A 15,400-nucleotide genomic window follows, 5' to 3' on the forward strand; every position below is an offset into this window, starting at 1 on the left:
CCGCCCCACCCCCCGCTCCCTCATCTCCAGTGAAAGCGGACAGGGACAGCTCGGCCCAGGATTATCTCTTGTTTTAAGTCCCGGAAGTGGAGCTTGATTACTCGCCCCGATTAAGGGCGTCCGCAGGGAGGCAAGTCTTGAATGGGGGCAGCGCCACGTGCAGCTCATTCAAGCGCCTCCAAGCGGGGAGGGCGGGGAGGGACGCGCGGGAGTCGCGCTGGAACGGGAGCGAGCACGTGGCTCGCAGCAGGCGCTCGCCGCCGCCTCCAGGCCGGCTTGCTCCTCTCTCTCTTTTTTATGAAGGGGTTTTAGCCGCTTTAATCTCCTGGAAGAGACCGAGAAATCTCATTCAGTAATTTCTCGTTCTCCTCCCCCACCCACCCTCCGTGCCCTCCACGCCCGGCCGGCCCAGCTGGCCAACCATCAAGCTCGCAGCAGCAGCAGCAGCAGCAGCGACGGAAACCACATGCGCATCACACTTGCTCTCTTTCGCCCGCGTAAAAGTTTCCAAACTGGAGCCGATGCTTTACATGTGCACTGGAATGATTTGAAATAAAGGAATGCACGTTATAAAATATGATGGTGGTGATTTCCTGGCAAGAAAACTTTAGTATTACTATTATTTCAAAGTGTCGCCATCTCTTGGAATAAGGGTTTGCCTACAGGGCAGCTGGGCGGTGCCCCGTGCATATTCCGCGCTCTTCTTCCGATCGTTCAAATGGCAAATCCCGGGGCAAGATCAGCTCAAACTGCACAGTCCACCTGGACAGCGGCGGGGAAACCTCGTTTTTTCTCCCCTGCGCAATGGGTAGTATCTCTCTCGAGAACGTCCCCTATCCACGCCCTGGGCTTTAGGGCTACAGAACAACAACAGCCATGGGATAAAACAACCAAAATGTCCTTACAATGAAGGGAATCTAAAGCAACTCCAACAAACAAACACAGCAGTACCATCCCAAGAGTCTGCTCAAAAACAAAAAGCCGAATATACAAAAACCCAGTGGCAGGAATTGCTACTAGCAGTAATGAAACAGAGGGGAAACAGATTCTGGGAACTGGTGGCCTGGGTTTAATGGAAGAGAGTTCATCACAGGAAGCCTCAATTCCTGCCTCTGATTGGGTTAAATATTTCTCCAACCAGAGCCAGGGCCAGCCCAAAATGTTTTGCTGCCTGAGGCAAACCAGAAAATGACACACATTGGTTGGTTCACAGGCAGGGCCCTGCCTCTCTAGTGGCTGCTTTTTCCCTTTTCTTCCCTGAGGGATAGGGCTGCCATATTTCAAAAAGTGAAAATCTGGACAGAAAAGTTGTTGGGCTTTTTTTGCAAAAAAAGGGGGGGAGTTTTTGACCTGTTTTTAAGAGAAATTGCCAAAAACGACACTGCTGACATGGCTTTTCCTGGACTTTTCAGCAATTTCTGCCAGGACACTGCTACTGAAGACCAATTGCCAGCTATGTCCAGGAAATTCCAGGCATATGGCAACCCTACTGTGGGAGATAGACCTAGCAAATGGGTCTTGGTTCACAGCAGCTGCATCTATCTCCCTCAGGTGTGGATCTGCCAACCTTCCCAACTGTCCAGAGTCTGCCACCCAAGGCAGTCACCGCCTTTCGCCTCATCAGGTCTACAACAGTTAGAGGGGTCAGGCAAACTCCCTGTGGCAAGATAAGGGAACTCCAACAGCAGCAGCCACAACACATTCCCCACCAAGTGCTCAGTGGGAAGAGGGTCTTCCCTGTGGTTGCACCCCCAGATTTGGGATCCAGATTTCCTGGCAGCAGTGGGAGGGCACTGAGTTAAGCAGTGCTTTGAACTGTAGACGGCTGCATACAAACCGTACATTTAAAGCACGCCCCTTGCCCGAGAAACCTGGGAATTTATTGTTAAGGGTGCTGGGAATTGCAACTCTGTGGATGGTAAACTATAGTTCCTAGTCTGGCACTCTAACCCACTCCTCCCCACTGGAGATCATCAGCTCTGAAAAAGCTCACATGCTTTTATTGGGCAGTGGGAGCGGGGAGACCAGAGGCATAATCTGGATGGGCACTGCTAATCCAGTAGATGTTCCTATTTGCACACAAGCCTGAGCTAAATCCAACTTGCATCTCTAAGAAGAAGTGATGGATGGAGAAGCAGAGGCAGAGCTGGACCGGCCTTGGTACGTAACTTACACACACACACACTGCTGCATGATACAGAACGCTGCTTCCCGCTCAGCAGGCCATCAGCATTCTTCATCCTTAACAACAGAAGCCATGACACTTAATTTCTCACCACGAGAGCCCAGCAGTACACTACAGGCAGTCAATAACCACTTTATCACTTGAGCTGGCCGCTATATTATAGATTCCCCCTTTCTGTGAACTCAGCTGACTACTGCAGTTCCTTCAGAATGCAACTTCGCTTCCTGGACTGTAGTTCAGGAACACATGTGCGGGGTTTGTTTTAAATCTAAAAGCAGTGTCAGGAATCAACGTGGACCGACTAAGGAAGCATGAGTTCAGAGTGGATTTTTACAGACCAGAGTTCAACACTAGATGTGGAGCGTGGAAGTATTCAAAGAAAAGCCTGCAACTAGGCCTGCAACCCAGGACTAAGGACCAAAGGAGATGTCTTTGCATTGAAGATGCAACACAGATTGCAGACACTGGAGGCTCAGCCATGTAGAGGGAATTTAACCCTTCCCCTCCTCTGAATCTGCTCTCTGTCAGGGTGAGGGAAGAGATGCGGTGAGGCAATCCCCCAGACATTTAATAAGTTTCATATAAAGATATATGGCAGAAAATGTCAAGGTACTGTAACCAACAGCATGGAAGTTCCCTTCTTTTCCCCAGTGTTCCATTTTAAGGTTTTGTTTAATGATTTGATTTTCATCCCACCCCAAAAAAGTCAATAAATGAACCCACGATTCTCCCTTTCACCTGCTATTCACACAAGCAACTGCGTAACAAATTTATTATAGCCCGAGATTTCATCTTCTGGCCATATTAAATAACATTTCTCACCTTTAAGATGCCACAAGGCTCCGATGTTTCCAGAGAAAAATAATCTTTCTATCTGTACATGACACGTGCACCCCTACAACTTGTGCAATGCAGTAGAGGAAGCATATACAGTACATAGTATTATGAGGAAGGTTCATAATTCAAGAAAATTGTCTTCAGAACATGACAATATGCAATTACTGGAAGTTTGCAAAGATAAGCTCATTGAGACAATCTCTCTCAAAACTTTCTGAATGTATTTGTAGAGATTTGCACTAACATCTGGTTAATGCAAGATTTAGCCATTTTTGCAGTTCTTGTTCAAAAGAACAGTGTTTTAGTACATTATAAAACAAACTGGCATAGCTAAACTTTTACAAAAGGAGAAGCTCTGCTGTATAACCATTGCTAGAAAGCTGGGCAAAGCAACCCCATGGTCATATTAAAGACCATCACATCAACCTTGGACCTTTACATCAATGGAGCTAGCTAGCATCCTATGCTTCCTCTGCACCATCAGAAGAAGAAAATAGCTCAAGAAGGGGAAAAAGAGGGATCAGTCAAATGAACTCATTCATGTACCTGCTGGTTATTTACCCAGCACACCTCTTCATAAATCACCCCCAACCTCCCTCATAGCAATGCAAGGGTAATCACATCAACAGTAAATGGGGCAAGGAGAGGAGATAATAATAGACATTAAGCTGCAAGGACTTTCAAGCTTTCTCCTTGCTAGTGCTCCAATGGCAAAGCCACAGCTTGAGTGAAAATCCAGATGGCAGTCCCATCCTGAAGACGTTCGAAGAGAATGAGAGTCGGGGATGGTGAAGTTCCCTATCTGTTAAACATTGGAAAAGAGAGGCAGCTGAAAAAACAATCACAGGTTTTAATAGAGTGAGTTTGGAGGCAGAGTAACGCTGCCATGTCCCTTGGGATGGGCATAGGAATCTTGCTACTTGTCTAAACTCAGTATGGCCAACTCTTGACTGGCTTAGCTCTCGGCTGCCTCTTTTAAATGGAAGATGCCAAGAATTGAAACTGGGATCACTAAACTATGGCTGGAGCTTCTGTATTCTTGTGAAGAATCACGACTGGCAAAATAGTTCAGGCCCTACATTTTAAGGGCAGCGACATTGGGGATTTAGCAGGAATCCTCATCACCCAGCTAGTGACTTCAGATGTTTTCAAATACAGTGGTACTCGGGTTACATATGCTTCAGGTGACATACACTTCAGGTTAGACTCCGCTAACCCAGAAATAGTGCTTCAGGTTAAGAATTTTGCTTCAGGATAAGAACAGAAATCGTGCTCCGCCGGCGCGGCGGCAGCAGGAGGCCCCATTAGCTAAAGTGGTGCTTCAGGTTAAGAACAGTTTCAGGTTAAGAACGGACCTCCGGAACCAATTAAGTACTTAACCCGAGGTAAGCAGGGGTAGACATAGTGCTCTCCAGATGTTGAACTACAATTCACATTGTCAGAGCTGCCCCTAGGTCCCAGCTCACAGAGGACCAACGCCAGGCTGTCGTTATGTACAAAAGTCTTTATTGAGGTTCGGTTTCCATTTCAAAGCCGCAGCGCGCAGCTCTACGTCTTAACCCTAGACCGGCGAAGTCCCGTCTGAGTCTCCTCCCCTATGACACCAGTTTAAGATCCTAGCCTTGCTCCACCTTTTACGCTGCTCTCTCCTCCTCTGGGTCCTCCTGCCCGCTGGGGCATTGCCCTTTCTGGACTCTTCCAACGCTGAGTCGCTCAGCTCCTCCCCCTACCTCCGGCGGGCTTTAGGACCCGGTTCCCAATCCTCATTCTCTGCTGTCCCACGCTCCTGTACATTTGAACTTGCCTCTCGCGCCAACCCAGTGACCTTCCTCCTGACCGTTACACTACTTCTGTCACTGCTTCCTTCTTCCGGGATACTGGCCGGATCTGACCTCCCCTCCGTTGTCTGACTCTCCGATGGAGGTGTGGTCAGCCCTGCCTTATCTTCTCTCCCTGGTGGGGAATGCACTGGCCCCGATCCTTGGGACTCTTCCCCCCCACGCTGCTCTGGTGGGGAAGCTGGTCCTGATTTCCAAATACTGCTCTGGGAGTCCCTGCTGCCCCCTTGCTCCTGGGGCGTTCCCCTTGGGAACCCCCTACCCCTGGCCACTGGCGCCCCCTTCTGTGAATCTTCCGATTCGCTGGAGAGGCTCATGGAATCCCTCGGTCCACTGTCCTCTTCTCCTACGCTCCCCTCGGATTCTTCCCCTTCGCTCTCCATCTCCTCTCTTCCCTGTGCCTCTGCTCCTGAACCCCTGACACACATGAACTCTTTTGACTGTTGGCCATGCTGGCTGTGACTGATGAAAGTCTGGAGGGCACCATGTCAGCTACCCCAAATGTAGAACAACTCTAAGCATGTGTACTCAGAAGTTACACTGTGTTCAGTGGGGGTTTGCTCCTCTGTATGTTTAGGATTCCAACCTGAGTCTGTACTAATGAGCTGCTATTTGAAAGCACGAATCGTAAGCTGGCTAGATTGCATTCACATTGAACACCTCAACCTTTTCAATGATGTAACATAATTATATCAGTTTTCTCAGTGGTTTGCTAGGGTTAGCACCGTGTTAAATCCTGTGTGATAAGAGGTAATATTTTAAAAACGAAAACACAAAACAAAACCCATAGGCTAACATTTGCTTTATGAATATGTCTAGTTTAGGGAACCTTTAAGATGATGCCTAAAAGTTTCTCAAACTAAAAATTCAGGGCTTTCAAGCTCATGGAAAACACACCTGTGTTTGAAGAGGTAAACCATGAGTGGAATCAAGAGAAGGAAGGGAAGCAATGCAGTTATGCCCACAGATAATTTAAAGCAGTCTAAACAAATCTGAGAGCGGGGAATGCAGTACAGTTAAATATCATGCATAACACATGCACATTTCTTTAATTCAATATAAAGAAATCTGCATAAACTACAAGATGGGAAGTAATGAGTTGGTGATGGCAACAATACATAAATGGTGCCTGTCAAAGCTGACCTGATTACAGACTGATAGCGATTATAAAGGAACTTGAAGAAAAACCAAAACCTGTGTGATAGATGATGGCGTATGTCCAACAGGGAGGAAAAGATAAATTTACTCGTGTATATAAAAAACAGAAAAATCTTTGTATGTTGAGAACCAGAGAAAGATAAATGTGTTTAAAGGAATGTACATGCCTGCAGGTAAAGAGCTAGTTCTGACTAGCATTTGCCTGTTTCGTATATCTTCTCATTATTTCGATTACTAAACAATGCCAGAAGTTATTTAAAAAAACCTTATCTGGAATGCAGCCTCACGCCAAATGATTTTAGCATCTCTCTCCCAAATAGGTGGCTCAGTGGAGTTCTTCCTAATGCTACATTTTAATCACTTTCTACATTTTAATCACTTGCTTCATTTAAAAGTTTTACAATGTATTTATATATGTTTTCAGCCCCAGTGCTGGTTACAACAATATAATATACACCTATTAACACAGAATAGCTACGATGATAAAGAAAAGGAAAACCCACCAACTACTTTATAGGAGTGGGTAAAAATGCAGTAATGAGATGGAAGCTAATTGGAGAAAACATTACCTTGTTTTTCTTTTTTCCTATCAGCTCACCTTAATATCCAAATGTACCTTGCAGATAGGTATGAGAGTTCCTTGTTTTACTATACCTGGACACGGCAAGTAATCAAAGTGAAGATTCTCAGCACTCTGTTGACACACAGTGTCTTGCTTCCTTCCAAACCAATTACAAGTGTTGCTTTTGGTTACAATCCAGAGAAATCACAGGGACTTGCATCAAATTAATTCCAGAGGGACTTGGTGTATGCAGTTTCCATAAAAGCAATCCAGGCACAATTTACATTATTAAGGCCTTTTAATAATTTGAAAACAAAATCCCCTTGAAATGAAAAAGTTTAAAGCCAGGCCAGGATACCGTGTCCCATGTTTCATTTTAGCCACAGTCATAATATTTAGTTTGAAGAATTAATGGATAAAGGAAGACTGCTAGTCAAATTTACATTTAAATTTTAGTCCACGTAAATATACATTAAAGGGTACATAGTTCAGCTTATGGGAACAGTACCAAAGCTAATTTAAACACTGGTTCTCGGTTTACATCTTTTTAGTATTTTTTTATTTAGAAATCGGCTCCAACCTTAGCAAATTAAACAGACTTTTAGGAAGAAGAAAATACTAAAAATGCTGAAAGCTATCTGCTGAGATCAGGAGGATGTAGTTGCCAAACCAGAACATTTAAGAGTATAGTTACTAAAATAAATGGAATTGCTTGCTTCAGAACCAGCAGTTTTCATTTAAAGTTAGTGCCTTCTATAAGCGAAAAATACTGCGAATAAATCACTGTACACAAAGGACACATGAGTAGCATATAAACATTTGAAACAACTGCTGGTCCCACATGCACATGACCCACTCTTAAAAGCATTACCATGTTTAAAATACAGAAAAATGAAGGATTTTTTCCTCATTCAGATTTTTCCTATGGGGGTGGATGGGAGATAAAGATAATTTGAATCAAGAAGCCATAGGGATAATCCGTTAGAATGGGCACAAACTTTCCAATTTATCTAATCCATGGGTCCCTAATTCATCTGGGCCAGTGGGTACATTTGAAGTTTTCAAAAGGTTTTAGTAGCCCCACTGGGAAATGGCTGCTTTAAGGGGCTTTGCCAGTCACAAAATGGCTGCCGGGCCTTGGGGGGCACACCTAGCCATGGTTCGTTGGGGGTGTCCCCTTGCTAGCTTGTACTCTGTGTTCATTTCTTCGGTGTTGGGAGATAGGTTGGCCGGCCGGAAGAAGGGGAAGCCAAACGGAAGACTTCCCCCAAAGATTCCAAAGGGTTGGCGAACCAAGAGCTACAGAACACCAAATAGGAAGGAAAAACAAGTGGAACTGCCCCCCAAGAAGAGGGAAACAAGCCTACAGGTGCCCAGAGCACAGGGGCAGCTTTGAACACAGACCCCCCCCCCCAGAGGCAGGATGATAATATGCAAGACCTCTCTCCACAGAGGGTGGAAACCCAAAATTCAAACACTGAATTCCCTGGGGGGCGCACAGCCTCACCCTCAGGAAATGGAAGAAACAAAACACACAAATTCTGTTCCGTTCCTTTTCCTTATCCTTGGTACCCAGTTAGGCCTCTCCTTCCCACCTTATTTTCTTACACAACTACTTCCAAAATGCTATCTCACCTTCCATTCTGGTGGCTGCGCTCAGGAATAGAGGAAGCTTCCTTCCTCTCAGGTGCCATTCTCAGCTCGGAACCACAGAGAACAGGAAGAGGAACTAGGGAGGAGCAACACTCTTCGAACTTCCTCTCCCAACCCTCTACAGTGCTCCAGGCAAAAATGGTAATTCTTGGCAAAGACAGCCCTGAGCATAGCTGTCAACCTTCCCTTTTTTGGCGGGAAATTCCTTTATTCCAGCGCCGTTTCCCGCTGCTATCCTGGATTGTTAGATATCCCATAGACTGTCCCTGGAAACGGTGAGGCTGCTGATCCCTTATTTTCGAGGCTCCCCGGGACAGGTAAGACTGCTGATCCCTTATTTTCGAGGATGCTGATCCCTTATTTTCAAATCTGAAAGTTGACAGCTATGGCCCTGAGGGAAGTGAAGGAATGTAGAGGCTCTGTGGGCTTCATGTCGGGAACATCCGATCTAGTCCAATGCCTGCTCCGTAACACAAGAACATCCACTCAGCAGGTTCATCTAGAAAGCAGCAAGTTACAAAAGCAGAGCAGGTGTGTTGTGGGAAGACAACTCAACAGACGAGTCTCACAATGCACGGCAGCCAACCCCTTCCCTAAACTATTCTTTCAACCTAAGCAGAAATGCCTTCCTGACTGCACAGAACTTGTCCAGAGAGAGGCAGTCAGTCATTATTATCCCATCAAAATCAAGTACATCAGTAAAAGCTAACAAGTGCCCTTGTTTTTGATGGGACTTAAGCAGAACCGTTTGTGCTCTTGCTGTGGTGTCAAACACCAGGACAAGCAATCACTCAGAAAGAAAATCAGGTGCCCCTCCAAGCTATCCAATGTTCTATGCAGTACTTTGACCCATTATCAACCCTTAAGAGGCCACATAGAAAACTAGGCATGGCTGAGGCAGAACCCCCCCCCCCAAAAAAGGGGGAAATGTTGTTATTCATTTCTTCCTTTTTGCCCTCAATTTCATTCCCTTGTTTTCATTCATTCTGCTTACTTCCTGCAAATCAATTTTGTTATTAACTTATTCCTTCCAGATTTGGTTTTGTGCCTTCATGAATTCCATTTCTGCTCCTTCTTCCCTCCTCCAACTTCATTTTCATTTGCTCACCAATATATTGAAGAGGTGCTACTTACTGCCTATGCTGTTTTTCCAGCTGTGGTGTTTTGGGCAGCAGGCAGGGCAGAACGTCAAGTCTTCAGCAAAACAATGGGCCAGTGGATCTGGTTGTTAACCAGAAGGTTGGGGGTCCAAGCCTACCCAGGGATGGCTGCGGGCAGGATTCCTGCTTTGCAGGGGGTGGGACTAGATGACGCCTGCGGCCCCTTCCAACTCTACAATTCTATGAATGGGGCTATTGATAGCACATCCAAAAACTGAAGCATCCTCAGACAGAGATGATACAACAGACTTTAAAGTACCCCCCCCGAAATGGAAGTCACCCCCAATATAACAAAGGGCACATGAGCAAACCCAACGGAACTAAACATCTGTGTAAAACAGAAAAATGGGGTAAATCGGAAAAGTATTTTTTAAAGCGACTGAATTGTTGGAAGGTTCCCAATAGGCCACTTAAAACCTGGTGGACCATATAGCCCATGGGTTAGTCACCCCTGACTTAAATACCTTGCAAAACTATATTCTACAATTTTTAAACTGTTAATAGAATATTTGTGAATTCAACCTAAATTTGCTCATGGCCACTTCAGACCATTCTTTGGGTGATGAGCACACATCATAAAAGTTGTACTGCTGAAACTAAGCAGGTCTAACACTTGATTAGAAACTGCCTGGGAACTATTTGCAAGTAGTTCCAAGTTCCTTATTTACTATAAATAAATGTGCCCAGGCCCTTCTTTAACCTAATTAGCTCTGCTCCCTCTATTGTGGTGTCAGCATCTTTTCTTTTTTTAAAAAAAAATGAAACACAATTTGGTAGTGCCCATTTATGTATTCTGCAGGATAGGGATATGATGGACACTAAGGAAAAAGCAGCATTCTAAAATCTAAAAAATCTGTACCCTGCCAGTAAATGAGGTTTACGTATAGAAAGGAAAGTAAGTGCATATAGGACTAATTTGGAAACAATTAAAACTTTCTCACCATTGAGAAAGATATGTTGTTTTTCAACTTACCTTGTGAATTGCAATGCAAGCGAAATTTCACCATCAAAATTGGCCAACAGTAGTATTTATAGGACTGCACAAATCACTATGGAATTGCTGTCGTTTATCTGTCAATATGAACTTGATGTAGGCAGGAGTTCAGCAACTCGCTGACTTCAGTTCAAGTCCTGCAATTATTACTGGGACTGTTCTGGAGCAAGTAGATAATGCCCAGTTTCACCCTTCTGTAACCAGAACGATGACATGAGAGCTATATTTCAAAACACAGCAATGTGTCCATTTAGGTTTATCTAAAACTTGACTTTTACCTAGTTGTTCCTCAATTTGGCATAAAGGATCATTAAAATAGCATTAAATTACAGCTCTCTTTCAAAAGAATTTAAGAGGCAGATATTTAATCCTGTGGCAGTCTTCTATTTTTCTCGTGCACAAGCATTTTGTGCATAATATTAAATTCAATGTTAAATAGATCAAATGTGTGAATGTGAAGGGCACAATGGTTTTATAAACCACTACTACCTATTCTCAGCTCTGTAACAATGATAGTCTAAAGTAGAATTCTGTTCTTGGCAGCATGTCATGCTTTATTATATTAGCATCCAGCATCAACATCCTGTTCTTGCTTTATTCATTTCCAAGTTTCGATCATGTACAATACTGTGAATTAGGCCACAATAAAGTGCATCTAAAGTTATACTTAAAAGTATTTTAAAACAGGCCCTTTGAAACAGCAACATTATTTATTAGGGCACATTGCAGGAGAGTCGTTCATGCCTAGCAATCATCCCAAACTATAATGCAACAGGAACATTTGAACGCATGGGGTCCAGCATAAAATGAGAGAGATCATTTTGACACCACAAAATGTGCCAGTGCTGACGTTACATTTGTGTGTGTGTTTGTTTTGTGGAGACTTCTATGGTAATGCTCTATGTTTCACAGATTAATAGAATGTGGAGAATATTTCCAATCCCATCCCTTTTAAAGATCTTTGTAAATAACACAAATGTATTGAATAACTGAGAAACAAAACCAAGCAACTAAGCAATATTTGTCACGGTGTAAGTTACCAGCATTAACTGGCTGAGGAAGCACTTTGTTTTAAATAAGAAGAAGATGATAAGTTGTGATTTTATATTTTTATGTCTGTCATTAACCCAAAATACATATAAAAATGTAGAATTTATATTTGCTGTACACCTGATACAGAAAACATAGCAATGTTACTAGCAGCTGATTTCCCAAAGTCGCTTGAGAAAAGAGCTAACAAATTTATTTTGCGCTATATAGAAAAAAGTTTTAAACTAAACATTTCTCTCGACATTATTTTGCTGTCTTTTCCCACTTTGGTAACTTCAGATAAGTTGTAACAACTTATAATATCCGATTGCAATATAATTCACAGTTGACTGAATTATGTGTTAAGAAAAAAGGATACACACTATCCCCTTTTCCCCTTTGCCTAGAGAATAGTTACAGTGCCTTTCACAAATTAAATGCTTTTCATGTTGGTTTATTTAGATTTGAACCTCCAGGGGGAAAAATAGCCATTAAACGAAATGTACCTTCTCTGCTCAAAAAGTTTAAACAACATACTCATGACAAAAAGAAAGTTATTTCAATGTGAATTTTTGGACCATCTTCCATGATTGCCCATCTTACCCCATTGCTAAAAATACATTGTTCTATTATTACGTCAGCCTGTTCTGACATTAACAAGGTTTGATCACAAATTCAGACCTACAGTGGAAACGTATGCGACTCTTATTCAATGAAGCTCCAGCAGCGAAAAGACTCTTCCCTTTAAGTGCCACAAACACTTTATAGCTTAGTATGTTTTAATACTTCAACTTTTTTTTCCATATTTTTCTCATCGTTGAAGAAGTGATATCACAATCTCAAATCAAAGTCAACACTGCAGTGAGGAGAGCTTTTCTACTTTATTACAAAGAGAAGAAGCCTTTATGTGGTCAGAAAATACAAGATTGATCTTTTTTTTTTCTCTTCCTATGAAACGCTGCTGTTCAAACAGCCAGAGTGAATTGTCTCATTTCACTTCGTTAAGTCCCATCACATTCACTTGGGTATGGATGTCCTTGGCTGCTGAAATCTGGCCCTTTAGTGCACAGGGCGACAAAGACGTCCCCTGACCAGCAGTTCCAGAATGTCCCGTTTTCATATATTGCATCCATGCACACCTCCTAAAAATGAGGTACAGCAGGGCAAACATTTTCCAAAATAGATGTCATATATATAATATATACACATTCGTACATACATACCTTTATTCATGTGATGTCCAAAAATTTAAAAAAAATGTACACATTTATTACAAAATCGTAACAAAGACTGGACAGTGTTTTGCTCATTCTGGAAAGATGAAGCTCAGTAACACACAACCCTGGAAATGAACCAAAGGTTGTGGCAATATCTTTCTTCTAAACAGTCAGATATTCTTGCATTAAGTTGGCGAAAACTGCCTTTTCAAAAACTGAAGGGGAAGTAAAATGAAGGAAGCAGACCTTGCTCATCTTTCCAAATGAAATACGAGAAGGATCTTCACATAAAAATGCACAAACATTTTTTTTTATTACCAAGAGTGCTACAATGAACAATGCAAATTTTATTGTCTATTTCTTGTTTCTTTTTTTCCTTTTTTTTACAATTTGGAAACTAAGTGGTAAACTTTTGTACTTGCTTGTCTTTACAGACCCAAGCTTGTCTGCTGGCAAAAAAAAAAGTAAAAAAAAAAATTTAAATCCGACCCTGCTCAAACTAAAGAAAAACAAATTATAAATTTAGTTGTTGGGCAGCACATAATTAGTAAGGCAGGACTTCAAATGGTGACCCTTTTGCATGAGCCAATTGCCAGATCCTCATAAGGAATTAAAACCAGGATGCCTGAGCCACATCAGTTTTGCAGTTATGTTGAGTATTGTGCTGAGACAGCCATACCCCAAGACAAGGGAAGTCTTTAGAAGGCTTGCTGAGCAGGGTTGTAGTTGAAGGTGGATGGCAGATGAGGCCTTTCTTCTAGCTTGTCATATTCCAGATGAAACTCCTAGAAACCAAATAAAAAAGACGATCACTTCATTATCAGCAGATGGCCCACTAAATTCTATAAGGTCATGTGTAACCCAAAGAAAAATGCTGCTTCAGGGGGAAATAAAATCTGCTAGATTTTCTCTTGACCAAAGAAGCTAATCTTCTCATGGCCTTGTCTCCTTTTATATTATGATGGTGAGGGGAAAATAAATATTCTGCAGCAGCAGCAGTAACCTTCACTTTTGAAATTGGCTTTACAAAAACTCTCCAGTAGCTACTTTAAAACTTATGGCAGAATCCAACATAATGCCAATGAACTTCCACTCCTGCAGAAAGACTTAGGGCTTCCTGTCTCCCTGCAACCTCAAAATCTGCTCTGGAGGATCATGGTAAAATACTACATACAAACTTCAAAGTGTTTTCCCAAAATTGTCCATCTACTATTCCCCCCATTTTACTTTTTTTTTCTTCTGTGCCACATTCTGCAGATGTGCAGAATGCATAACATATTCTAAATTTTGGGAGGTGCTGGACTATAAGTTACATTTCCCCTGCAAGCTCTTTTATAAGGAGGCAGGGGAAGGCATTCTTGACGATGAAGAAGCAGCAACTTGTGAAGAGAAAATAATGTACTGTAGTTTTAAATTCTACTAAAGGATATATCTGGAATGTAAAGCCAGTTGGTCACCTGTAGGTGGTAAGAACTACCTCCAGATGATAGGCAGACATCTATTTATTTTCATTTCTCTATATATTCTGCCCCTTTCCACTTCAGTGATCTCAGGGCAGATTATAAACAACGAAAGAAAAATGTTTGCCAGCAATATCGCCTTGCAGCTCCACCGCAGTGGCGTGTGTGGGAGCTCCAAACTGGCTCCAAATGGATTGGCTCCAAATTGTCCCATGTGTGAGCAGAAGGCACGTTTGCTCACATGCAGGAATTTCCCATTTCTCCCGTGATGCAATGCACTGACCCTCAGGAGCATCTTTCTGGGGGCTGTGATGGACTGCAGCTGAGAGATGGGGGGGAAATCCATGTACAGAAAGATCTGGATGCTTAAAACATAAATAACATAGGCCCATGAGGAATAAAGCAAGGGTGTACTATTCATACTCAGAGGTTTGCCAAATAAAAGGCTCTGTTCTTCATGGCCGCTTAACTTACCTATGAAAGGATGGGTACAAAGAGCAAGACTTCTGCAGAAGATCTTACAAGGGGGGAATATGAGAGCAGGAAGGCCTTTACTTATGCCTCAACACGTTCAGAGCTTTATAGGTAAAACACACATACTGAAGTGTGTACTCAGTGTAGATTTTTAAGCTCTGGCAGTTCTTTGGACCAGAGTTCTCTGAATGAAAGACCTTTCCTGTCCATCTCAATATCTGGGACAGATCTGCATGTTATGTGTACTAATGGTAATGGTTTGCGCTTGCCAGCATGTTTAGGAGTACCCATTAAGCTTAAGATTTTTAAGGCAAGACGGCATCCAAACACACCATTCGTCTTTCTGTGATGAAGGCTAACAAGTCTAATGTTTCCTGGTGATCTGAAATAGCTATAACAGTATTTTCTCATCCATTTCTTTTAAACAATGGTTTATTTACCTACAATTTGTATCGCAGCACACAGTCAGGATAGATAACATTCAGTTCAGTTCAAAATTACAAAAACAACATTTTTCAAAGATACAAAGTCACACTCAAACTCCTCCTCGTGTCCACAGGGAGCAAGACCAACTCCTAGCCATTCAAGCTTCCTGCTATGTTGGCTAGGACATGCCTCTCTCTCCCATCTGGTGTGTAAGCAATTATTCCAAGATTTAAGTTGTTTCTTCTCCTGTCTTTAGATTGTGAGCTGTCTGGAGAGAAATGTCCTCATTTATACAAAATATCTATTACTGACCCTGTACTCAGTCAACAAATACTACATGTAATGTAATCCACATGTGATTTACTTCCTCCTTTCACAGGTATGGCTTGATTTTAAGATGCACCTCC

The 15,400-nt window shown here is 42.7% G+C and overlaps 1 protein-coding gene across 6 annotated transcripts in view; it reads right to left on the bottom strand.

Annotated features, from left to right (window-relative positions):
• Positions 1-12,278: 12,278 nt before the first annotated feature.
• The window catches only part of CNOT2 (CCR4-NOT transcription complex subunit 2), a 56,763-nt gene continuing 53,641 nt past the window's right edge, over positions 12,279-15,400 (bottom strand). For 5 of the 6 annotated variants that reach the window (XM_079994278.1, XM_079994273.1, XM_079994276.1 and 2 more), the window contains one exon: positions 12,279-13,418. In XM_079994278.1, the coding sequence (XP_079850404.1) occupies positions 13,332-13,418 (87 nt within the window). In that variant the 3' untranslated portion in view covers positions 12,279-13,331. The remainder of the gene's footprint in view (positions 13,419-15,400) is intronic. The other variant, XM_079994277.1, reaches the window with a different exon arrangement.

Source organism: Podarcis cretensis (assembly GCF_951804945.1).
Source record: "Podarcis cretensis genome assembly, chromosome: 10".
Classification (NCBI taxonomy): domain Eukaryota; kingdom Metazoa; phylum Chordata; class Lepidosauria; order Squamata; family Lacertidae; genus Podarcis; species Podarcis cretensis.